Raw genomic sequence first — 26,792 nt, forward strand, 5'->3', positions numbered from 1 at the left:
AATTACCTGTATTGTTCACCAAGTTTCACAGAAATCTGTTTCTACAGTATTAGAAGGGACTGTTTGATAGCTGCAACTTAAGAATTAGAGCCATCAGTGCTGAGTCAAAAAGGATCATTTCTGGGTTGTCGTTAGTTTGCAAGCATTAATAGTTCAGTTCAGCTCAGCTCTGTAAAGCTATTCAAATCGTGTGTGTTGACTAATGATCTTCAGACTCTTGTCACCGAGACAATTTGTTCGTGTAACTGCAACTGCCCTTAGGCAAGCATTGTTTATATCCGACATACTGAAAGTAGGGGCCCTCATAACCAAAGTTGCAAATCGACAGGCAAATTGCACTAATCCTTTAGTGAGTATGAATGGGCCACCAATTTTGGATATCAGATGACAAGTTCATGAACCAATGCCGTGAGATAACCTCCCATCTTCAAAAAGATGCTTTTAGTATCTACCTTGACATTGGGAACCAGACCCAAACTTTGGGATTAGCTACAACACAGCAAATGAAATACACAAATGCGAGTACTCTACGGTCTTAATTAAACCAAAAGATAGTACAGATGGCAAATCAAAGGACTATTCCTAAAATATTACAATTTCTACCAAACATGAAGATGGCTGCACAGTACTGAAACGAAATGCTGCCATTGCATGCAAATGACAGAAGTGAGGCGAGTATGACTGCCATTTACATCGAGGGAGCCAAATGCAGCATGAAGCAGCCACAGTGAAATGGCGGTAGGTAGTGGCAAATTTATAAAGGTCACTGTTCCAATAACCAAGAGACCTAGATATGCTTCAGTATTTATGAACGAAAGGGACCATATTGTTGAAGAGGAGAGTGTGAAACGGACTGGTAAGCTAGAAGAGATACTTGTTAAGAAGGAAGATGTGTTGGACATTTTGAACAACTTGAGGATAGACAAGTCCCCCAGGCCTGACGGGATATATCCTAGGATTATGTGGGAAGCAAGAGAGGAAATTGCAGTACCGTTGGCAATGATCTTTTCGTCTTCACTGTCAACGGGGGTGGTACCAGGGGACTGGAGAGTGGCGAATGTTGTGCCCCTGTTCAAAAAAGGGAATAGGGATAACCCCGGGAATTACAGGCCAGTTAGTCTTACTTCTGTGGTAGGCAAAGTAATGGAAAGGGTACTGAGGGATAGGATTTATGAGTATCTGGAAAGACACTGCTTGATTAGGGACAGCCAGCAGATTTGTGAAGGGTAGGTCTTGCCTTACAAGTCTTATTGAATTCTTTGAGGAGGTGACCAAGCATGTGGATGAGGGTAGAGCAGTGGATGTAGTGTACATGGATTTTAGTAAGGCATTTGATAAGGTTCCCCATGGTAGGCTTATGCGGAAAGTCAGGAGGCATGGGATAGAGGGAAATTTGGCCAATTGGATAGAAAACTGGCTAACCGGTCGAAGTCAGACAGTGGTGGTAGATGGTAAATATTCAGCCTGGAGCCCAGTTACAAGTGGAGTTCCGCAGGGATCAGTTCTGGGTTCTCTGCTGTTTGTAATTTTTATTAATGACTTGGATGAGGGAGTCGAAGGGTGGGTCAGTAAATTTGCAGATGATACGAAGATTGGTGGAGTTGTGGACAGTGAGGAGGGCTGTTGTCGGCTGCAAAGGGACTTAGATATGATGCCGAGCTGGGCTGAGGAGTGGCAGATGGAGTTCAACCCTGCCAAGTGTGAGGTTGTCCATTTTGGAAGAACAAATAAGAATGCGGAATACAGGGTTAACGGTAGGGTTCTTAGTCAGGTGGAGGAACAGAGGGATCTTGGGGTCTATGTACATAGATCTTTGAAAGTTGCCATTCAGGTGGATAGAGCTTCTAAGAAGGCCTATGGTGTATTAGCGTTCATTAGCAGAGGGATTGAATTCAAGAGTCGTGAAGTGATGTTGCAGCTGTACAGGACTTTGGTTAGGCCACATTTGGAGTACTGTGTGCAGTTCTGGTCGCCTCACTTTAGGAAAGATGTGGAAGCTTTGGAGAGGGTGCAGAGAAGATTTACCAGGATGTTGCCTGGAATGGAGAATAGGTCGTACGAGGATAGGTTGAGAGTTCTCGGCCTTTTCTCGTTGGAATGGCGAAGGATGAGGGGTGGCTTGATAGAGGTTTATAAGATGATCAGAGGAATAGACAGTCAGAAACTTTTTCCCCGGGTACAAGAGTGTTACAAGGGGACGTAAATTTAAGGTGAAGGGTGGAAGGTATAGGGGAGATGTCAGGGGTGGGTTCTTTACCCAGAGAGTGGTGGGGGCATGGAATGCGCTGCCTGTGGGAGTGGTAGAGTCAGAATCATTGGCGACCTTTAAGCGGCAATTGGATAGGTACATGGATGGGTGCTTAATCTAGGATAGATGTTCGGCACAACATCGTGGGCCGAAGGGCCTGTTCTGTGCTGTATTGTTCTATGTTCTGGCAAGGAGTTCAATACCAACCACATCAGAAATTGAAATCAATATAAGAATCTGAAATCAAAACCCAATCTAATGCCAACCAATGTTTAATTGTAAAAAAAAACATCTGATTCACTAATACCCTTTAGGGAAGAATATCAGTTGTACTTACTGGGTTGGTCCAGTCCACATGCAGTTCCAGACCCACTGCTATATGATTTGACTCTTACCTGCCTATGGAATAGCTCAGGCAAGCCTTGGGTTCAAGAAATAAGCATTGATCTAGACAGAAGCACCCACATTCCACAAATGAGAACTGGAGTAAATGCTCCACTGGTTAGTCATGTTTGGCAGGTGACTGTGGTTGATCAATGCAAATTATCTCAATCCCAGGGTATCAGAGCAAGAATTCCTCAGGGCAATGTCCTGAATTCAACCACCTTCCATCTGGTCATCAGCAGCGTTTGCAAATCCCAAGATATTAAGTAATATATATGACTATGCAACATCCAGGAACATTCAAGCAACTCAAGTGGTGGTACACATTCATATAGTCATTCACTCCCAGGTAGTGACTCAAAAGAACAAAACCATTTCCCCTGGAGGTACTACAGTATTACCATTGCCGAATCATCAATACTAACATCCCAGGAATTAGTTGAAGTAGAAATGAAATGGACCAGCCATGTACTGTAGCATCAAAGGCTAGCAATTTTATGGCAAGATGCTTGATTCCCAGAGCCTTTTGTCAAACACAGGGCATAAATCAGGAGTGAGATAGAATAATTGCCACTTGCAAAGTGAGTGCTGCTCTAACAACATTCAAAAAGCTATACACCATCCAGGACAAAGCAGCATTTGATTAGCATCTCAGCCAAAACTTTCAACATTCACTTCCACCTGATGCATATTTTGCAGCAGTTCCTAACATCTACAAACTGCACTTCATGTGTCTTTTAACACTACCTTCCAAACGTGCAGCCTTTACCATACAGAACCGCAGGGGCAGCACACTCCTGGGAACACCACCATTTGAAAGTTCCCCTTTAAGTCCCTCAGTTCTCACTTGAAACTTTTAACTAGTGTCTCTTTCACTGGGTCAAAGTCTTGGAACTCATTCCTCAACAGCACCATGAGCATACCTGCAACAGGCAGACTGTATTTTCCAAAAAGGCAGCTCACCATTTTCAAGGCCAATTAGAGATAGAAAATTTTTATTGCCAATCAAGATACCCCCTTCCCATTTGGCTGCACAAGAACACAGATGTTCCCAATTTACCATTTTATTTATCAAGCAATCCTCAAAAAAATCTCAGGAATGTTAAGACTAATAAGAAAACATCTCACTCAGGGCAGAAACTGACCATTGACAACACTGACTAGAGCTCTGTCACTCTGCCTGATTTCAACAGGCCTAGCCTCAAAAGGGCAAGAGCAAGTACCAATCAATGCTGAGATGCCAATTCAGCCAGCACACCCCCCCCCCCCCCCCCCCCATTTACAGCAGACTCAGTTGGTTTTGTGCCCACCATTTCAGAGAAGTCAGCAAGTGCTAAAAGAAACAGCTACCTCAGTGGTATGCTCCAGATGTTCCCTTGGTGCTGCAATCCAGACAGACTAAAAGTTCACTGCACACTCAGAAAACCCAATTAGAAATGTAATTAGCTTAACCTTAGCAGACAAATCTTTTTCAAAGATTACACCAGACAAGAAGGTTTTAAAATCAAATCATTTTTATTTCCTGCTTTTCAATCAAAAACAGATCTGTTTGCCTGGTCAGCACCATCCCAAGTCTCAGGACCAGTCAGCAGCAGCACCACCCCATTCTGGAGCCTGTGCAGTCGGAGCAGCTGACCAGTCTTCAGCAGCAGGCTGTGCACTCCAGTCCTCTGTTAAAAGAAGGAAAAGCATAAGAGAATTCCTGAGCTCAGGAGATCATCAATCACCAAGACAGAGGATCAACAGTGGTCCCTACTGTACACAGTTACAGGAGTTAACCATTATACAAACAGCCTTTACATGGATTTATCACAAACAGCATTCAGAATTAAGGCATCCCATACTCCAGTCTCCATTTGATTGCCAAGTTGAATTTAGTAAACACATCCAGTTCCCCTCGCCCCAACAAACCTTATAGATGTTTTAATAATACCTTCAAACCAGGAGCTGCAGAACTCAAAACCTAAACCAAAGTCTTTTAACAAATAGAATAATATAACTTCAAAGAGGCTCTTTTGGCCAATCAAGCCTGCACTGACAAAGACTCTAAATATCCACCAGATTATTGGTCAGAGCTCAATTGGGATTGAGAATGTGTGGCTGGAAAAGCACAGCAGATTAGGCAGCATCCGAGGAGCAGGAAAATCAACATTTTGGGCAGGAGTGGTCCATTATTAAACTTGAAAGGGTTCAGAAAAAAAATTTACAAGGGCATTGCCAGGACTGGAAGTTTGAGCTGTAGAGAATGGTTGAACAGGCTGGGGCTGTTTTCCCCAGAGCGTCGGAGGCTGAGGGGTGACCTTTTAGAAGTTTATAAATCATGAGGGGCATAGATAGGGTAAAGAGGCACGGTCTTTTTCCCAGGTTTGCAGAGTCCAAAACTAGAGGGCATAGGTTTATAGTGACAGAAGATTTAAAAGGGACCAAAGAGAACTTTTTCACAGAGGGTGGAGTGTACACTGAACAAGCTACCAGAGAAAGTGGGTACAATTAAAACATTTAAAAGGTATCTTAATGGGCACCGGATAAGAAAGGTTTAGAAAGATATAGACCAAATGCTTGCAAATGGGATGACATTGCTTTAGGATATCGCATCAGCATGGACAAGTTGGACTGAAGGGTCCATTTCCATGCTGTATAACTCTGACTCTAGTCCCACCTTCCAGCGTTTGGATATTATGACACGTCCAAATACTTTTCAAAGATCTCCCACCTCAGGTGGTGCACTTTGGGTGAGAAACCATTTCCTCAAAGCCCTTCCTTTTCACCTTAAAAAGGTGTGCCCCTTGTTATTCACTCCTTAACTAAGGTTAATAGTTACATTATATTCACACTGTCCACACCCCTCATTCAGGCCCCTTCTCACTTAGCTCTAAAGAAAACAACAAAGTGCACCACCCCTGCATCTGACCAATCCATCTATACCCCTCCACAACCAAAGACTTCCTCCCTTACTGTCAACCACCCAGCCAATCTTCATGTTGTCTGCAAAGTTACTAATCTCCCCTCCCCGCTCCATATCTTCTGCACACATACTGCATTCAGCCAAATTAAGTTTTATTGAATTGGATCTTCAAAAGGTTACTAGACTCTGGACAATTGAGTGTGAAGGATCCTGTGCTGAAATGCCTCTTGACAATTGCATTCTGTCCTGGTGAAAATGCTAGACCAATTTGATTTTGCAATCCACAAAATCTAGCAGCAAATTCTATTCAGTTGTGGTGCAAAACAATATTAAAGATCCACTTCTCTGAAAATAATTCTACTGAATTCAGGAGGCACAGCTATCAAGCTGGAATGGTAGAGATCAATGTTTTACTAAATCAGTTATTACTCAACATTAAAATATAGTCCTTGGTACCAGCTTAAAGATAGATATCAAAACTGAAGTTATTTTTGAAAAAAATGATTGTCTCCTCCCTCAACCCCCTATCACTTAGTTCTGACCATAATCATTCATTAACTGGATGCTGGTTATCTTTAAACTCACTTGAAGCTGTTTCAGCAGGGAATGTTGCTGGCTTGGCATATGTACTTGCTGCTTCCAGCGTCTCAGCCAGATTTTTACCAGTTGCGGCTGCAAATTGCTGGATGGGCACAGAAGGGACCTGCACCCCCTCGGACCAGTCCGTAACCTCAGGCTGAACGAACTCTGCGACAGGAGCAGTCCATTCACCCTGGTACTCCTCCTTACCAGCAGCCTTCTCAGCAGCAGCTTGCTCCTCCTTCTCAATCTACAACAGAATTGATTTTGTAAAAGAAAGAAAAGGTGTAGTGAACAAGTCATTCATTATTCCAAGTGAAAGTGACACTCACGTCCAGAAGGATGCAAATGCAGCTAGGTGTCAATGTGAGATTTTAAATGACAGGAAAATTCCGAACCTTTCCCTAAACACCACAATGACAGCTTAGTACCAAGGGTGTGTTTAGCTGATAGCCAGACAGCAGAGCACTGCATTAGGAATTCACATGGAAAACATAGAAGGGAAGGCATCTTCACAGGCAGTGTCACCATTTTCTACAATCAATGCTGGAAAGGTCAGAGAAACAAATCTGATCTGGAATCTCAGCAAGGCAGCAGATCTCAATTTGGAAGTGGAAACTGGGACACAAAGATTTCCCAGAGGTGGTGAAACAACCTCTCAAACAAAGGTTAATCAGCCAGTTTATCAAACTCACCTCATCAGGATCCCGGTAGAAGTACAGATCAGGCATCACCTCCCACGGATGTTCACGGCTAATGGTTCCACGCATACGCAGAACTTCCCGGGCAAGCATCCACCACATCAGACCAATGGAGTGCGCACCCTAATACAGAAGACAAGAGAGTTGAGAAATCTGGTCACTGGCTCCCATCCTCCCTGATATCTGCAGTCAAAGATCAAAACTTTACACAACAACATTTGAATTTTTTTCAAGTCTTCTGAACTGTCTGCAAAAGACACAAGGTTACAATGGCCAATATATTGCAGAATATGTTTATGAGGTTCTTCCTTTGTACGATCAGAATGTTAACCATATCAGCCAGTTGCTCTATTTCTTGATCTATGGGACAAAGTGAACAACTCCTGTCAGCACTGCTCTGTATAAGAACCCACTTGCTGTGCACAAGTGCTGCTTGCTAGGAGGTAGGCACCAACTGCCTCAGCACACATCAATGTTAAAGAAAGCAATGCAGTGTCAGTAATGTCCCACAGCTAGAGACCGTCTGGCAGGGTTATTCATATGAACCTGGATACAGGGCCATATCAGAAACCCTTAAGGAAAAACAGAGCTACATACACAACCTTATGACCTCAAAGCACTTTACAGTCATGAAGTAACACAGAACCTGCTCATAAGATAATTTGGATATGTAGGCCATTCAACCCCTCAAGTCCACTCTGCCATTTAATAAAATCATAGCAGATCTGACTGAGGCTCAAATCCACTTTCCTGTCTTTCCCAGAAAACCTCTGACTCCCTTGTTATCAAGAATCTGATCACTTCTGCCCTAAAACTATTCAATTACCTATCTCCTCTGGTCTCTGGAGATGAAAATTCCAGATTACTATTTGTTTATTCTAGCAGCTCCAAACAGTCCTAAATAGCCAGAGGGTCTCTGAACTGCCTAGGACCGAATCTGCAAGGATTACCAATATCATTTCCAATGTAGCAGGGATTACTCCCAAACTGTACTCACTGAGCCAGAGACTCGAGCAGTGTTGGAGATTCCTGCATAATGATGTTGCACATTTCCTACTCTCAGAGTTCATTGGCCACTGAGTGACCTCAGCTCCAAGTTCTAGCAATGTGCAGGTCTCATCAGATTTCCTATGATCCCTTTTAGTAGACATCCTTTAATGGTTTCTTACATGATGCCTCAACAAAACGTCCAGACACACAGTATCCACTGCCTTCTCCCATCCATTATATCTTTCACCTGCTCAAGTAATACCTTCAGTTGTGTAGGACACAATACATTTCCCTGAAAACTTGATGAGGCTGAAAATGTTAATTAGAAATGATTAGATATTGTAAGAATGGCACAATTATTATAAAACGCTCCAACCACCCACTAAATGGGTGCACAATAAGCCAGGTATCAACTGAAATTAAACATTCCAGTGGCCACACCGCCAAGCTCTTCCAACGTCCCTTCAGCATAGCTTTACTCATTTCTTCCGTCCCATCTCATTCCAATTCAATTCGGGACTAGGTGCTTCTGGACATAGTTAAAATTCACAAGACCAGGTTATAGTCCAACAGGTTTATTTGGAAGCACTAGCTTTCGGAGCACTGATCCTTCATCACCTTCAGCAGCGCTCTGAAAGCTAGTGCTTCCAAATAAACTGTTGGGACTATAACCTGGCGTTGAGAGATTTTTAATTGCATACATGCCAGATCAACACCAGCACCTCCAAACCATGACTTCAGGACAGTGTGCATGTGTCTCTCCTCCTCCACCTCCAGTGTCTGCCTACGTACCGTGAGTGCACTCCATCCAGGCTAGTTCATCCATTGTTCTGATCAACTGGATGAAGACAGAAAACTTCTCTAATACACATATCAGAGCAAAGGCTTAAGATCAAGAAATATCTTATTAACACAGGATCTGAGCCTTTCGTTGTCAAGAGAAATGGAAACTCAACCTTCACAATGAAGTTAAAATTACATTAAGCTACACTGGATGAATTCACATTAATAAACAGCAGTACCTTGTTGTTGCATGGAACTGCAATATCCACATAACGTAGGGGTGAGTCGGTGTTGCACATAGCAATGGTGGGGATGTTGACATATGATGCTTCAGTTAATGGCTGGTGATCCTGTCGAGGGTCTGTCACTACCAGCAGACGGGGTTCCCTGAAGGCAGCCTGGATCTGATTGGTGAATGTACCTGGGGTAAACCTTCCAGCAATTGGGGTGGCACCAGTGGCAGCAGCAAACTTGAGAACAGCACGCTGAGGAGCAAGAGGTAGTCACCTTAAACAAACTCGGAAAGAACCATTCAGTTACCCAGCGAAGCCCTCCTTCAAGTTCTGCAATATTTGAACATCTTACAAAACAGACAATATATGAGAGTAGCTCCCAACTGGGATTTAACAAACCTTTGCAGAGATGTTAATCGTGACAACTCTTTCATAGTCCCCTTCACTATTAATCTCCAACAGGTCGCCATTCTCAGCTTTCAAAAATTTATAGTTATCTGAAAGTTAAGCAGCACTCCGCTGTAATACCAATGTTCAAGCTAAATTGTGACAAGGACTACTATCAAACCCCACTCATCGAGTCACCTAGACCCTTGTGGTGTTAGCGAAAAACCTGCCAGATTTACTGTAGCACATTTCCGACACTTGAGAGCTCACTGGCCCCAGCTCCCAGTTTTAATAATGTGCAGTTTTACAAGATGGGCACCAGTCGCTCAGTAAAAACTGATTGTACCCACCTGTCCAAATGGTCTAGAAGAGATGACACAAACATCAGCTGGATTCTCAATAGAGACAATGGCACGAGCAGCAAGCAGCAGTTTCTCCCATGTTTTCCTCAGATTGATAATATAGATACCTGTTCATCAAGAGGCAAAAATCAGTTAATCCTAGGCTCTGCCTGCCTTCCCTAAAAACAACACTAATTATGCCCCTCATAACGTCAAATTGGAAATGGATAACTACTCCAAGGATTGGATTTGCAAGTCAACAGGGAACAGAATGAATGAAATTTGCTGGACAGTTTTCAAAGCAACCCAATAAAGGCAGAATGAGATGATTCATGTGCAACAAGGATCTATGAAAAGATTAGGCAACTGAACCGATTTGCCATTATCAGGATCAGAAATAGGCCATTCAAAGGGATAATGATGATCGATAATCCCAAGCTCTATTTTCCTGTCTTTTCCACAAAACCCTTGATTCCAATTTTGATGGAAAAAACATTTCAATCTTGGCCTTGCTTTCCACACAATCCTGCGTGGAGAAATGCATTTATAAAATAGTAAAAGGCCCAAAAGCACTTCAACGAACCTTATCAAGCAGAATGACACTGAGCTACACACGGAGTTAAGGTAAGCAACTGAACAGAGATGTTGTGGAAAGAGGTGCAGAGGTTCACGAAGGAATTTCATGTTGCTTTCAGTCTACCTTAGAGGAGTGCAGAATTACATTCCAGAAGTGATTAGTCACAAATTAGGAGTAGGCCGCTTGGCCCCTTGAGCCTGCCCCACCATTGAGTGAGTTCAAGGCTGATAGGTTTAATCCACATTCCCACCTATCCTTAACCTTTTACCCCTTCTTTACATCAGATATCCATGAGGATTATGCTGAGCATTGCATCACTGAAAATTCTTCTTTGCTATCCAGTTAACAATAGGCTTGAGGTAAAGGAGCTCAGGAGGATCGACCTGAGGGAAAAAAATGGCTCACTTCTGGCAGAGTACAGGATCTGTAAACCAACCCAATTATCCTTACAGATGCTATTTCACAGGACAGTGTATCTCTAGGAAAGAACAAAGTTTTCAGTGTATCAGTGGACCACTGCTGAATGCCTCAAATCAACTAACGAATAGATCATTAACAGTTTGCCCTTTTCTAGCCCAAATGCACCCACATAACTATCCCCAGGTTATAACACAGAACTCCACAGTGCAAGGATTACATGCTTCATATCTTATGTAGCAGGAACTACTATCAAACCCCACTCATCAAGTTAGAGACTCTAGTGGTGTTAGCGAAATACCTGCCAACTTAGTGTAGCACATCTCCGACACCCAGAGTTCACTGGCCAGCAACTGACCTCAGCTCAGGGTTTTAAGAATGTGCAAAATACATCAAAAAAAATCACACTACATCATTTGGAAGCTGGAGGTACCAAGATTTCCTCCAATATCCCAACTCTACACCTTCACAGCATTGCCTCCTGTTGCTGAAGAATACCAACTGAGCAGAGACATAGCGTTGGCATAACACAGAATACAGTCAGAGGTAAATACAACAGCTGCCTCTCTCATTGAATGGTGCTCCAAAATGCAGTGTGCTGAAATTATAGTGCCTTAAGCTAGGACAGTCCCTGCAGATAAATTACTCTACCCATGAGGTGCTAAAGCACACAGCAATCTCAGTTAGTATTTTCACTTGAAATATAATGACTATACACACTAAAAGAGGTATGACAGCACAGTGAGCTAGTCACCCAGAGGCTGGTATTACAGACAGCATGGAAACAGACCCTTCAGTCCAACCTGTCCATGCCAACCAGATATCCCAACCCAATCTAGTCCCACCTGCCAGCACCCGGCCCATATCCCTCCAAACCCTTCCTATTCATATACCCATCCAAATGCCTTTGTTGTAATTGTACCAGCCTCCACCACATCCTCTGGCAGCTCATTCCACACACGTACCATCCTCTGCGTGAAAAAGTTGCCCCTTAGGTCTCTTTCATCTTTCCCCTCTCACCCTAAACCTATGGACTCCCCGACCCCAAGGAAAAGACCTTGTCTATTTATCCTATCCATGCCCCTCAATTTTGTAAACCTCTATAAGGTCACTCCTCAGCCTCTGACGCTCCAGGGAAAGCAGCCCCAGCCTGTTCAGCCACCCCCTGTAGCTCAGATCCTCCAACCCTGGCATCATAGGCGGCACGGTGGTTAGCACTGCTGTCTCACAGCGCCTGAGATCCGGGTTCAATTCCCAACTGTGGAGTTTGCACGTTCTCCCCGTGTCTGCGTGGGTTTCCTCCGGGTGCTCCGGTTTCCTCCCACAGTCCAAAGATGTGCGGGTCAGGTGAATTGGCCATGCTAAATTGCCCGTAGTGTTAGGTAAGGGGTAAATGTAGGGGTATGGGTGGGTTGCGCTTCGGTGGGTCGGTGTGGACTTGTTGGGCCGAAGGGCCTGTTTCCATCCTGTAAGTAATCTAATCTAATCTAACCTAATCATCCCTGTAAATCTTTTCTGAACCCTTTCAAGTTTCACAACACCTTTCCAATAGGAAGGAGACCAGAATTACATGCAATATTCCAACAGTGTATTAAGCTCCAGCCTCAGGCAACTGTGTGTGGAGTTTGCACATTCTCCCTGTGTCTGCGTGGGTTTCCTCCGGGTGCTCCAGTTTCCTCCCACAATCCAAAGGTATACAGGTTAGGTGAACTGGTCATACTAAATTGCCCATAGAGTTCAAATCCAGTCCTGACTCAGTATTAGTTCCACAGCCTGATGGCTGTGAAAGCTTCAGCATAACTGGCAAATGAAACCTGGTGACAGAAACAGAAACGGACCATATATGTATAAAGCTTCTTTAATGTATGAAAAACAAAAAAGAAAAGTAATTGCAAACATGGCGGAAGAGTAGATTTCAAGGAGTACGAAGGGCAATGGGATATTAGTGACTTGTTGTGAAGGTATACTGACATCAGCAAAGCTGCACATTTCTGAAGTGGTGCAGATGTGCAAAGAGGCGAGCTCCTTTCTCCAAAGCAGCCCAAATATTAAAGAAACCACAATGGGAAGTTTGACAATTTCCTTACTACAGGAAATGCATCCAACAGGGACTGTGTGCAATTGGAGAATATAGTATAAAAATAGGAACATTTTGTCATGAAGTGCAACCACATCTGGAACACTGCGCACAGTTAATGACCTTACTTAAAGAGTTCACTCAAATGATTCCTAGTACAAAGGGGTTACCTTACAAAGACAGACTGCGCAGTTCAGATCTGTGTCCATTACAGTCTACAAGAGATGTGAACTTGCAGAACATCCTGAGTGTGGATACTGACAGAATGGTTCCTCTTCTGGTAGAGATTAGAATAAGGGGACAAATTTTAAAAATAAGGGTCTCCCATTTAAGGAGAATATGGGGAATTTCTTTTTCATAGTGTGATGGGTCTGAAGAATCCTCTGGAGAAGAGTGGGAGTAGGATCATTTTTATGACGGAATTAGATTCCTGATTGAAAAGGTAAAGAAAGATTAGAAGAATTAAGCCACAATTCATGGTCTTATCAAATTCCACAACAGACTAGAGACCCGATTAGCCTATTTTGATACCTGGTATTTTCTGGTACCATCAGTATTGCACTGGGCAATAATACTGCACACCATATTCCCCCTTTGACCCAGATACCGTATGCCTACCATCACTCTTCCTCTTGTAGACATACTGCTCCATCTGGAAGTCCAAGTTGGTGCTGCCCAAGTGGGTAGAAGCAGCGAGGAATTTAAGGACATCCTCTTCCTTCATCTGCAACGCATCGAGACCTCCGGACATTGTGAATGTTTCCCGTTAAAAGCAACGATGGGTAACCTAAAGGAAGAGTCAGACATGTTAAACAGATAGAAATATGTAGTTACAACTTCATCACTTCCCACTGGATAGTTCCTAGAGGCATCTAGATGAACACTTATAGTGCAAGGGCACAGTAGGCTATGAACCAAGGGCAGATAAATGGGATTAGTGTTGGTTGCTTCTTGTTGGTTGTTACAGATGTGATGGGCCAAAGGGCCTCCTTTTACGCTGAAAAACTTTATGAAAGTCACTGTTGGCGTTATCATATTCTACAGACACTGCCAAACCTGCTGGGAATATTCAGCATCTTCAGTTTTCATTTCAGGTTGCCAGCACTATTAGGCTCTTCTATAACCATTACGTTGTATTCTAGGCATTTACCACCAAGGAAAACCTTGCCTCTCCAATTATCTGTGTTTTGTCCATCAGGTTGTCCCTCATTCTTCAACTTTAATCAAGTTCTTCTAAACTTCAGCAGATAAAAGACTAACCTGTTCAACTTTACCCAATGACAACTCTCACATTGCAGGTATTAGTCTGCTTACAAATGCATTTTTATCCTTCCTTAAGGTGACCAATACAGCATATAATACTCTAGACATATTCTCACTAATATTCTGTATAAATGGAGAAATAACCTCCCTACTTTTGTATTCAATTTCCTTACAAAATAAAAACTTTAACCTTTCTGATTACTGGCTGTACCTGTATTATAACTTTGGTGATTCATGCACTAAATCACTGAGCTCCTCAAGTTCAGAGTTCTGTGACCCCACCCAACTATCAAATGTAATGCTGTATTCTTCCTATTAAAATGAATAATTTCACATTTCCTTATATTATACTCCATTTGGCAGATCTTTGCCACTTACTGGAACTACCTATTATCTTTTTTTGTGTCTCCTTCCAACTTAAACTCCTGCCCTCCTTTATATCATCAGCACACCTTATGTACCTTCAGCCAAGTCTCAGCAATGACACCACACATCATTCATCACATCTTGCCAACTAGAAAAAAACATTCTTTGCCTACTCTGCTTCCTGTTAACCAGTCAATTTTCTACCCATGTCAATTTGCTGCCCCATACGTCACGAGCTTTTACTTTCTGCAAGAACCTCCAACATGGCACTTCAATACCACAGCACATACTACCACCTCCACAAACTTGTAAGTAATCTGTAAGTAATCTAAACTTCAAAAGATTGTTCAAACTAGAGTTCTGTTTCATCAATCAAGTAACGTTGACCCTACCTTATTTTCTTGCATGTCTAAACTTTCCTTTAAAATGTTTCTCAATTTCCCCAAGACAAATGTTGTTAACTGGACGACAGCTTCCACATTTGTAGGAGTTACATTTGCCACCTTTCAATCTTGAGATCTCCCTCAATTTGAGTTTTGGAAAATTAAAGCCAATATATTAAGTAGTGCACTAGTCATTTCTTAAGATGCAAATATGAAGCACACACATTTGTTAGCCTATTAAAGCCAAAATTTACTCAGCACTACTTCTCTGCTGATTGTGATTTACCAGAGTTCCTTTCTCCCTTCCAGTTCCAGATTTATTGCTGCTTCTGGGATGTTTCTTGCATCCTCTGTAGAGATTGATGCAAAATATCTGTTAATTCAACTATTACCTCATTTTTCATTACTAACCTTCCAAACATTTAGAATCAACTTTTTTTTAAAAAAATTATACAAACACTACCAAGTTTCACATTTCTAACTAGTTTTCTCAATTTTTCCATCTTTATTGATTTTTTGTCCATTCTTTGCTTTTATATTTTGTCCAACTTCTGATTTAACACATTTTTGCACACTGCTTCTTCTTTAAGCTTAATACAATCTTAAATATTTCTAGTTAACCACAGGCACTGGGTACATTCCTTGGAATTTTCCTTCCTCTCCATAATGAAGGTACTCCACATGTTGCATTCTGCAATATCCCCTGAAACGTTTGTCATCATCTCAGTTAACCTATCATTCCTGATTTAAGGGCTTTTGCCCAAACATTGATTTTCCTGCTCCTCTGATGCTGCCTGACCTGCTGTGCTTTGCCAGCACCACACACCTCTAATCTCCAGCATCTCCAGTCCTCACTTTCGCCCATCATTTAACTCCTCTACCAATTTATTTTAGCTGGTTACTTTTGTGTGAACTCAATTGGGATTTATTTCAAGATTTAAAAATGTTCTGAGACCCACTCATTTCCTTCAAACTAGCATGTACTTGCCAAGTGTGCTGATTGAGGTTACAGTTGACACCAACAGTGATAACTGAGCAAGGAAATAAATTTTGCAATTACCAAGAGTGCAATATGCACAATATACAAGAGGCACATTTAGCCACAGTTTCTTTTGGCAAACGTTAAGCTCCGACCACCACCATTTGCAAATTTCCCTGCAAGTCACACATCAACCTTACTATGAAATATAATCACCACCTGTAAAAATCATTGGGTCAAAATGCTGGAATTGCCCCAGCCCCACATGGTCAAGTGCAGTTGGGAATTAACAAGGAATGCCAAATTGTAAACGGGCGGCTGACTAACACAGGACTGTGGGGATTGACCCCAGGACCACGTGCTGACCCTTTATCTTATGGTCCCCTCCCTGAAACATGACTGCGGCCTCAGGGTAAAGCTCTGCTCGGATTTCCTCCTTGACCCGCACTCAGCCTCCAGTGTAGACACGAGTCAGACCATGAACTGCCGCCTGGGTGCCAAGCGCTCAAAGCCTGAGGCCTAAAGCCCACCCACATTGCCCCACTGAAGCATTTCAATATTCACCCGCGCCTTTCTAACGCTTGATTAAGGCGCAGTGATTATTTTATCGAGGAGCACAGTATGTGCGTGTGTGAATGTATATACAGCGGGTGTGTACTCGCCCCCGGCCCACCTCCCTGTCTTTTCCCTCACTCACTCGGCACAACGCCGTATGGAAGCTCGGCAGCAAAAGAGGCCCAGCGTCGGAAATGACGCCTTTTATAGGTGACCTCGCGCCGCGCGCCCGTGACCCTCTGCCAATCAGCTCGAAGCTGCTCAGACATTCATATCCGGGTGGTTGCTGCGGCGACCGACTCGGTCCCAGACAGACGGGCTGAGGGTAGTCGTGGGGATGGTGGGGAGTAGGCAGAGAGAGGCTCGGGGTTTATATTCACAATAACCTGGATCCTCTGTTTGGGGGGGGAAGGGGACTGTGGCAGTGGACAAGGCTGTTCGGGCCGTCCAGTCTGTGTTGGCCCCTCTATGCGCTTTAATCTTGTACATTGTTCAGATTATTGCCCAGTTTCCTTTCCAGGGTCTGTGCCTACACCATGTTGCCAGATCCTATCCACTCGCCACTTCTCCTCATGTTGCCATTTCTTCTCTTGATATATTACCTTAAGTCTGTGTCCTCTGGCTTTTCAACGCTTCTTCTAGTTTTTCTTTTAACCTGGCCATATTTCTCACGATGTTGAATAATTACATCAAATCTTCTCTAACTTTTTTATCCTCCAAGGAAAACAACCCAACTTCAGTTTTTCTACATTACTAAAGTTCTCCATCCTGGAACAGTTCAAATGAATATTTTCAGAAACCTCTGTAATGCCATCACATCATAGTTCATTACAGCACAGCACAGGCCCTTCCGCCCTCAAAGTGGCACTGACGTGTGAAACCAATCTGAAGCCCATCTAACCTACACTACTCCATTCTCATCCATGTGTCTATCCAATGACCACTTAAATGCCTTTAAATTTGGTGAGTCTACTACTGTTGCAGGAGGCCATTCTATGCCCCGACTACTGTCTGAGTAAAGAAACTACTTCTGACATCTGTCCTATATCTATCACCCCTTAATTTAAAACTATGTACCCTCGTGCTAGCTATCACCGGCTGAGGAAAAAGGCTCTCGCTGTCCACCCTATCTAACCCTGTTATATCTTGTATATCTCAATTAAGTTACCTCTCAACCTTCTTTCTTACTAACAAAAACAGCCTAAAGTCCCTCAGCTTTTCCACATATGACCTTCCCTCCATACCAGGCAACATCCTAGTAAATCTCCTCTCAACCCTTTCCAAAGCTTCCACATCCTTCTTATAATGCAGTGACCAGACTGTACGCAATACTCCAAGTGTGGATGCATCAGAGCTGCAGCATAACCTCATGGCTCCAAAATTCAATCCCTCTACTAATAAAAACTAACACACTGTATGCCTTCTTAACAATCCTATCAACCTGGGAGGCAACTTTCAGGGATCGATGTACATGGGCATCGAGATCTCTCTGTTCATCTACACTACTAAGAATCTTACCATTAGCCCAGTACTCTATTCCTGTTGGTCCTTCCAAAGTGATTCACCCCACACTTTTTTGCATTAAATTCCATTTGCCAGCTCTGCAGCTTATCTATGTCCCTCTGTTACGAGCATAAGAGGTACAGTTAATAAGTTTGCAGATGACATCAAAATTGGAGGTGTAGTGGACAGTGAAGAGGGTTACCTCAGATTACAACAGGATCTTGACCAGATGGGCCAATGGGCTGAGAAATGGCAGATGGAGTTTAATTCAGATAAATGCAAGGTGATGCATTTTGGGAAAGCAAATCTTAGCAGGACTTATACACCTAATGGTAAGGTCCTAGGGAGTGTTGCTGAACAAAACACTTGGAGTGCAGGTTCATAGCTCCTTGAAAGTGGAGTCGCAGGTAGATAGGATAGTGAAGAAGGCGTTTGGTATGCTTTCCTTTATTGGTCAGAGTACTGAGTACAGGAGTTGGGATGTCATGTTGTGGCTGTACAGGACATTGGTTAGGCCACTGTTGGAACATTGTGTGCATTTCTGGTCTCCTTCCTATCGGAAAGATGCTGTGAAACTTGAATGGATTCAGAAAAGATTTACAAGGATGTTGCCAGGGTTGAAGGATTTGAGCTAGAGGGAGAGGCTGAACAGGCTGGGGCTGTTTTCCCTGGAGCATTGGAGGCTGAGGGGTGATCTTATAGAGGTTTACAAAATTATGAGGGGCATGGATAGGGTAAATATGCAAAGTATTTTCCCTGAGGTTGGGGACTCCAGAACTAGAGGGCATAGGTTTAGGGTGAGAGGGGAAAGATATAAAGAGACCTGAGGGGCAATGTTTTCACTCAGAGAGTGGTGCGTATATGGAATGAGCTGCCAGAGGAAGTGGTGGAGGCTGGTACAATTACAGCATTTAAGAGGCATTTGGATGGATATATGAATAGGAAGGGTTTGGAGGGATATGGGCCGGATGCTGGCAGGTGGGACTAGATTGGGTTGGGATATCTGTTTGGCATGGATGGGTTGGACCGAAGGGTCTGTTTCCGTGCTGTCCATCTCTATGACTCTACTCTCGTTGAGGGTCAATCAGTGCTTTATTTCAGGTTTAACTTTTATTTGTATTCTCTAAATCTGTTGATAAAGCTCAAAATACCATATACTTTATTAACTGCTCTCAACATGTTCTGATAAATCTAATAATTTATGCACATATACACCCAGATCTCACTACTCTTGCACACCATTTATTGACTCTACATTCTTCGACCGAAATGAATCATTTCACTCTTTTGTGTATTAGATTTCATCTGTCACTTATCCTCCATGCCATAAACTTGTCTGTGTCATTTTAATATTCTTTACTTGTGTATGGTCATGAACAGACCATGTTAATGGTCCAGTCACCTTGGAACCTCTTGACCATTAGACCAACAAAGCCTAGTTCTGTCAGGGAATGAATCACATTCAATTATCTAACCCATTTCAATATCCATCAAACCAAAATGAAAACAACTTGACCCTAAGAGACTGCCTTCAAAATTGTTCTTGATCAGTCAACTACAGCACCACCCTTCTATTATGCAGCCCTGGTAATTGTTTGGTATTGTAGATTGGATTACTTACAGTGTGGAAACAGGCCCTTCGGCCCAACAATTCCACACCAACCTGCCAAAGCGCAACCCACCCATACCCCTACCTAACACTACAGGCAATTTTAGCATGGCCAATTCACCTGACCCACTCATCTTTGGACTGTGGGAGGAAACCAGAGCACCCAGAATTCCACACAGTCAGTCACCTGAGGCAGGAATTGAACCCTGGTCTCTGGCACTGTGAGGTAGCAGTGCTAACCACTGTGCCACCCAGGTTCCAGGTTCTGTCTCTTGATCCATTTCAGTAATTCTCTGCTTAAGAAATTGAAGTAAACAAGCAAGATCAGCTTCAGCTATAATGGTCTAGTAACCCACCAAGACTAAAATGCTTGGCAATTAGAGAAATCTATATCTCATCAGCCTTTGAGCACACACATCAATCAATTAGATAATGGCTGGTAGGAATCTTAAACTACACACATAGATTAAATAAATCTTAACCTCAGTCTCTCAATCTTAGATTTGTATCTTCCAATGACCCCAGACTCAATAGCTTTTTGAGAATGAATTCCAGATTTCTACTACTTTTTGTGGGAGGAAATGCTTTCTGACATCACCCCTGAACAGCATAGATATAACGTTAAGGCTATGCCTCCTTGTTCTGATCTCAGCCCTTTCAGTGGAGCTAGTACCTAATTTGTGAAACCACAATTAGATTGTCTCTTAATTTTCCTTGGAAATGCGTGTGGTTTATGCTTCCTGTCCTTCTAATTTAATCCTTTATGCCATGACAATGGAAAGTGCTTCCCACAAAGAGAGTGACCAACCATGAATACAACTTAGAGAGTTAAGATAAAGTTGAAGGAGCTAAGTTACACAGAACAGTCTTTTCTGACTGTTTTTAACTGACCCTGGGAATCAGGGCAGTCAGGAATTATCAGAGAACAGCCCATCATTATTGCAACAGGAACTGCTGCAAACAATCTGTTAAACAAGATGACATTGCTGGACAGATAAGGTACTGTGAACCTTTGGTTGCAAGGAATATTGATTGGCTTTGTTCAGACATTGGAAACTACTGAAAGAAGGCCTTGTTTCATGTTTAATTAATTACTAATAGTGCTAAAAGTTCAATTTTCCATTTTATTTGTGATAGTCTCTGTGACATATCCTGTCTGATTAGTTCAGCATACAAGTGGCAGAGGGAGTTTTTGTGGCACAGTCGTACTACTAAGAGACCTGAGTTCAATTCCCATCTGCTCCAGAGATGTGTTGTAACATCGCTGAACAGGTTTTGAATAAGAAAATACCTACAAGTGGAAGACCCTGAAGGTCTTATGTTGCAATTGTAGTGTCCCTACATCTGAGCCAAAAGGCCCAGGTTCAAGTCCCAGCTGTTCCAGAGTTGTATTTATTTTACTCATTTGTGGGATGTGGGCATTACTGGCTGGCCAGCATTTATTGTCTGTCCCTTATTGCCCTTGAGAAGGTGTTGTGAGCTATCATCTTGAAATGCCACAGCCCACCTGTTGTGGGTTGACCTACAATGCCATTTTAGGGAGAGAATTCCAAGAATTTGACTCAGTCACAGTGAAGGAGCAGTGATATATTTCCTGGTAAGGATGGTGAGTGGCTCGGAGGGGAACCTGAAGATGGTGGTGTTCCCATATACAGAGGAACCTCGATTGTCTGAATATCAATTATCTGAATATTGGATTATCCGGAGGAGATCTCAAGGTCCGATAGAAACATTACATCAAAGAGTTGTCTCACATACTGTGTGCTGCTGCCTCATCTCCTAAACGGGGAGCGGATTGAGCAAGTGTTCGCTGCGTTGATCCCATTAAACTGATTGGGTGGGGAGGTGCAGGAAGCTATAGCAATTCTGCAGGTCCCTTACTCACAAGTTGTCTCTGCTCAGAAACAAACCCTGAGACAGAGAGAGGGAGCAAGGCATGCAGAGCGAGGGAAAAGGAAACTTCAGAAAACTCTGAGCCGCAGAGGAGAGGAATTGAATCAATTAACCGAATAATCATGTATCTGAACGAAATAGTGCCCACCCATCTTGATCAGACAATCGAGGTTCCTCCGTATCTGCTCCCCTTATCCTTCTAGATCAAAGTGGTCATGGATTTGGATGATACTTTCTGAGGATCTTTGGTGAATTTCTGCATGTGTCATAACCCATGAACAACTGAATCATAGAATCCCAACAATGTGGAAACAGGCCATTCGGCCCAACTGGTCCACACTGACTCTCCGAACAGCATCCCACCTTGACCCATTCCCCAACTCTAAATTTCCCATGGCTAACTCACCTGCACTTCGTGGGCAATTTAGCACAGCCAGTCCATCTAACCTGCACATCTTTGGACTGTGGGAGGAAACTGGAGCACCTGGCAGAAACCCACGTAGATGTGAGGAGAATGTGCAAACTCCACACAGTCGCCCAAGGGTGGAATTGAACCTGGGTCCCTATATCAATAGGAGCAAAAGTAGGTCATTCAGCCACAAACCTGTTCCGCAAGCCAATTAGATCATAGCTGATCAGATTACTTAGTCGTCATCACAATACTGTTTATGGAAGCTTTTTGTGCACAAATTGGTTTCTATATATCCTACATTAGAAAAATGATCATATTTTAGAAAGTATTTCATTAACTGTAAAGCACATTAGGGCATCCTGAGTCTGTGGGAATCTTTGACTGTAATTTCACCTTTTCTCTGATACTGGTTAAAGTATATCCATGAGTTTTGCAATATTTAATCATCAGAGTAAGCATTTAAGTACATGTTCCGAATCAAGATTTTCTACATTTAACTGTGCAGCGGGGAGCAGAGGCTGGTCCAAAGTTGTAAATGTGCTTTTTGTTTGGCAGTCCTCTGATCCTACACTTGTGACTTGGAACCAGTTGATAATCTAATCGCCCACAGCTACACTCATGCTACGCCTTAGCTCCTTTTGGACAGCTGCCTGTAAAAGTCCAGTTGGAAGAGCACAGAACCAGAAATGTTGTTTTTCTTCAGCGGACGCCAAGTTCCCGCTCTTATTTGCCTGTATTTTGGTCATTTGCAACATATGGTGGCTCAAAATTCCTCTCCCTGCCCCCAACTGTCTACATCACTCAAAGGTATAATGCATGTCGAGGAAGCACCTTAACAGTCCGTAATTTTGTGAGTTGTCTGGAACCCCACCCAAATGACCAGCTATTTTTGGGTGTGAGACAACATAGTATCACCAGGATCATTCCACACAGAAGCCAGCAGACGCCCATCGTGTCTATGTCTGATATCCACAATGTGACATTTTAAGAGTCACATTAGCCCCATTGTTCAGCTGGAACTTTACGAAGTTGAAAATACACGATTTGGAGGTGACAGTGTTGGACTGGGGTATGCAAAGTTAAAAATCACACAATACCAGGTTATAGTCCAACAGGTTTATTTGGAAGCACCAGCTTTTGGAGCACTGCTCCATCAGGTGGATGAAAGAACAGCGCTCCAAATAAACCTGTTGGACTATAACCTAGTGTTGTGTGATTTTTAACTTTGAAAATACGTACTTCTAATTTGTATTCATGTGACTTCAACTATTAATTGCATGTTCAGCTTCCTAAAAACGTAGTTTTAGGTACACATAGATTTTATTGTTAACATATTTTCCAAAAGTATTTTAATTTTTAAAAAATAGCCATTTGGATCCACATGGTCTAAACCAGTGCTGACATTCAACATGAGTCTTCTCTATCGTACTTCTTCAAATCGTGTCTAAGTTTTGTTCATTTTGCTCTCTCTAATTTCTCCTTCAGTGCACCTCAACTACTACTTGTAGCAAATTCTACATTCTAAAACGTCTGGGTGAATAAGGTTCTCCCGAGTTCTTCATTGGTGACTATGTGACAGCTTTGAACCCTTGTTTCTAGACTTGAGTGCAGTCAGACACTCTAGTGCAGTACTCAGGAAGTGCTTCACTGTCAGAGATCTCATCTTTTGGATGACACTTTAAGCCAAGTACCATCTGTCCTTTTGGGTGGATATCAGGAATCCTATGGCACTACTTCACAAAAGAGCAGGGCATTATCCCGAGTGCACTGGCTAATACATATCCCTCTATCAATATTGCTGAAATGGATTATCTGATCATCACCATGTCACATACGTATATGATTTGGATATGAATATAGGAGGTATAGTTAGTAAGTTTGCAGAACGCACCAAAATTGCTGGTGTAGTTGATTGTGAAAAATGTTATCTCAGACTACATTGGGACCTTGATGAGGTGGACTGAGGAATGGCAGAAGGAGTATTATTCAGGTAAATGTGAGGTGCTGCATTTTGGTAAGGCAAATCAGGGCAGAATGTATACACCTGATGGAAAGGTTCGGGGAGTGTTGCTGAACAAAAAGAGCTTGGAGTGCAGGTTCAAAGTTCTTGAGAGTGGAATTGTAGATAGGACAGTGAAGAATCTGTTTGGTATGCTTGCCTTTATTAATAATGCATTAAATATAGGAGTTTGGGAGGTCATGTTGCAGCTGTACAGGACATTGGTTGGGCCACATTTGAAATAATACTTTCAATTCTGGTCTCCCTGCTATAGGAAAGTTGTTGTGAAACTTGAAAGGGTTCAGAAAAGATTTATAAGGATTTTGCAGGGTTTGGAGAGTTTGAGCTACAGGGAGAGTTTGAATAGGCTAAGACTATTAACCCTGGTGTGTTGGAGGCTGAGGAGTGACTTCTATAAGAATTTTATGAAATCATGAGGAACATGGATAGAGTGAATAGCCAAGGTCTTTTACCCAGGCTAGGGGAATCCAAAACTGGACAGCATAGTTGAGAAGGGAAAGATTTAAAAATGACTCAAAGGGCAACTTTTTAATGCCAATAAAGGCAAATGTATGAAATGAGCTTCCAAAGGAGGTGGTGGAGACTGGAACAATTACAACATTTGAGCAGTGTCTGGATGGATATATGAATAGGAACTTTTTAGAGGGATATGGGCCAAATACTGGCAAATGAGACTAAATTAATTTAGAATATCTGGTTGGCATGGATGAGTTGGACTGAAGGGTCTGTTTCCATACTATACATCTCTGTGCTGTTTCTGGGAGTTTTCTGTGCATAAATTGACTGCTATGTTTCCTATATTAAAATAGTGATCACACTTCAAATATACTTAATTAATTGTAAAATGATTTCGGATGTAAAAGGTGCTGTATAAATACAAGACTTTTGTTAAATAGTAAACAGTATTCAGAAATTATACTTTTTTCCTTCCCTGGTGATAACAAGGATATTGCACCTCTTCCTGATGTTGTTTCTTAATCACTGTGCCCAAAGTAACTACTGACCCAAGTGCCACAATCACGGGGAGGACAATGAGGCAGATCTGAAATCCATCCTCCCCCTAGAATGAGCATTGAACCCCATGCTGCTGATACACATCTGGGGCACACTGGCTGTCGAGCCAGCTAGAGCTAGCAGAACTTGAACCAGAAGTCTTCGGCACAAAGGCAGTCACAATACTCACTGCACCCCAAGACCTCCTCTTTGATGCTACACTACCAGCTACTACTGTACAGTTAAGGATTACACCCAAGATCTTTGAGATCCTTCTGGCTCAGACCACATTAATCATTCAGGTACTCAGCTGTAGCTAGTTAATTAGTTTAATCCGTTACAAAAGCCTTTGAATTAGGGACAATAAAGAGACCTTATTTAGGGCTGCTTTGTTGCATTAAAGATGGAAGAGGAGCTTAGTCCCTTCTTTTTGCTCATTGGTGAATATTTCTACTCTTTAATGTTGAAGAACAGTAGAGTACAGGAACAGGCCCTTTGGCCTTCCAAGCCTGCGCTGACACATTTTGCCTGTCCATACTAAACTACCTTCACTTACAGATCCATATTCCTATATTCCCTTCATAATCATGTATTCGTCCAGGTGCTTCTTAAATGCAGCATCCCCTCTTTGCTAAAAAAATTGCCTCATGCATCTCTTTTAAACTTCCTCTCCCACACCCTTAACCAATGTCTCCTGTGGTTGACCCCTCCATTCTGGGATTCGGCCTCATACTTTTCACTATATCCATGCTATTCACGATCTTATAAACTTACATAGAATATAGAACATAGAAGGATACAGCGCAGTACAGGCCCTTCGGCCCTCGATGTTGCGCCGACCGAATCCTACCTAACCTATACTAGCCCAATAACTTCCAAATGCCTATCCAATGCCCGCTTAAATGACCATAAAGAAGGAGAGTTCACCACTGATACGGGCAGGGCATTCCATGAACTCACAACCCGCTGTGTGAAGAATCTACCCCTAACATCTGTCTTATACCTACCACCCCTTAATTTAAAGCTATGTCCCCTAGTAACACCTGACTCCATTAGCGGTAAAAGGTTCTTAGTATCTACCCTATCTAAACCCCTAATCATCTTATACACTTCTATCAGCTCGCCCCTCAACCTCCTTGTTCGAGTGAAAACAAATGCAGTCTATCCAGCCTTTCTTCATAGCTAAAATCCCCCACACCAGGCAATATTCTGGTAATCCTTTTCTGTATCCTCCCCAAAGCAGCCATATTTTTCTGGTAGTGTGGTGACCAGAACTGGACACAATATTTTGAGTGTGGCCTAACTAAAGTTTCTTAAAGCTTCAGCATAACTTGCCTATCCTTATACTCAATATCCCTTCCAATGAAGTTAAAAATCACACAACACCAGGTTATAGTCCAATAGGTTTAATTGGAAGCACACTAACTTTCAGAGCGCCACTCCTTCATCAGGAGGTTGTGGAGAATAAGATCATGATCACAGAATTTGTAGCCAATGGAGTCCAGTGTCTTGGAGATGTGATACATTAAACAATTTTAAATTAAATTGTTCATCTTTTCAAATGTCATATGCTGATTTCTGTTCTTTTATATGTAAATCCCAGAACTTCTTTTAAATTATTTTCTCAAGGTAGCTCTAACAAGAGTTTCTTTTTAACTTTGTCCACCCCAGTCCAACAGCGGCATCTCCAATGAAGGCAAGCATGCCTTAGGCCTTTTTTTTTATTACTTTATCTACCTGCGCTGCCACCTTCAGTGATCTGCACACCCAGATCCTTCTGCATATCAATACTCCTAAGGGTTCTGCCATTCACTGTATAATTTCCATGTACTTCCTTCCAATCATCTTACAACTGTGCGCATAAACCTCCATTTATCTTTTCTCTGCCCATGCCTCCAATTGATCTATATCCTGCTGTATTCTTTGACAATCCTCCTCGCTATCCACAACTCCACCAATCTATGTAAAATCTGCAAATTTACTAATTAGATCAGCTACATTTTTCTCCAAATCATCTATGTAGACCAGGAACAGCAGAGTGGCCAGCACTAATCCTTGTAGTCACAACCCTTCATTCTGAAAAGCATCCTTCCACCGCTCCTGTCTGTCTCCTATGACTAAGCCATTTCTGTATCCATCTTACCAGTTCACTCCTCATACCATGTAACTTTACTTTTTGTACCAGTGTGCCATG

General features: G+C 42.6%; 1 protein-coding gene and 3 non-coding genes across 5 annotated transcripts; all 4 read right to left on the bottom strand.

Annotated features, from left to right (window-relative positions):
- Positions 1-4,128: 4,128 nt before the first annotated feature.
- Positions 4,129-16,399, bottom strand: rpsa (ribosomal protein SA). Of its 2 annotated transcripts, none has more exons than XM_060849377.1 (7): positions 16,311-16,399; positions 13,241-13,409; positions 9,561-9,679; positions 8,830-9,075; positions 6,812-6,940; positions 6,123-6,366; positions 4,129-4,302 (listed from the first exon to the last, which is right to left on the bottom strand). In XM_060849377.1, the coding sequence occupies exons 2-7, from the start codon at positions 13,371-13,373 to the stop codon at positions 4,208-4,210; spliced, it is 966 nt and encodes a 321-aa protein (XP_060705360.1). In that variant the 5' UTR covers positions 13,374-13,409; positions 16,311-16,399; the 3' UTR covers positions 4,129-4,207. The 2 variants fall into 2 exon arrangements, with proteins under 2 accessions (XP_060705360.1, XP_060705361.1); XM_060849378.1 differs by lacking the exon at positions 16,311-16,399 and adding an exon at positions 14,921-14,938.
- Positions 7,780-7,931, bottom strand: LOC132831961 (small nucleolar RNA SNORA62/SNORA6 family). The gene has a single exon (XR_009646889.1). It is a non-coding gene; the product is annotated as a small nucleolar RNA SNORA62/SNORA6 family (small nucleolar RNA).
- LOC132831960 (small nucleolar RNA SNORA62/SNORA6 family) lies at positions 9,366-9,513 on the bottom strand. The gene has a single exon (XR_009646888.1). It is a non-coding gene; the product is annotated as a small nucleolar RNA SNORA62/SNORA6 family (small nucleolar RNA).
- LOC132831959 (small nucleolar RNA SNORA62/SNORA6 family) lies at positions 10,778-10,932 on the bottom strand. Its single transcript, XR_009646887.1, has one exon. It is a non-coding gene; the product is annotated as a small nucleolar RNA SNORA62/SNORA6 family (small nucleolar RNA).
- Positions 16,400-26,792: the final 10,393 nt, after the last annotated feature.

The sequence above is a fragment of the Hemiscyllium ocellatum genome, chromosome 33 (genome assembly GCF_020745735.1).
Source record: "Hemiscyllium ocellatum isolate sHemOce1 chromosome 33, sHemOce1.pat.X.cur, whole genome shotgun sequence".
Classification (NCBI taxonomy): Eukaryota; Metazoa; Chordata; class Chondrichthyes; order Orectolobiformes; family Hemiscylliidae; genus Hemiscyllium; species Hemiscyllium ocellatum.

Excerpts from the sequence above, each read along its gene's own strand:
- rpsa (XM_060849377.1), bottom strand. The coding sequence starts at position 13,373 with ATGTCCGGAGGTCTCGATGCGTTGCAGATGAAGGAAGAGGATGTCCTT. Across the intron at positions 6,941-8,829 it reads CAGTTCCATGCAACAACAAG|GGTGCGCACTCCATTGGTCT; the intron begins GTACTGCTGTTT and ends CTTCTGTATTAG. Across the intron at positions 6,367-6,811 it reads TCTACCGGGATCCTGATGAG|ATTGAGAAGGAGGAGCAAGC; the intron begins GTGAGTTTGATA and ends ATTCTGTTGTAG.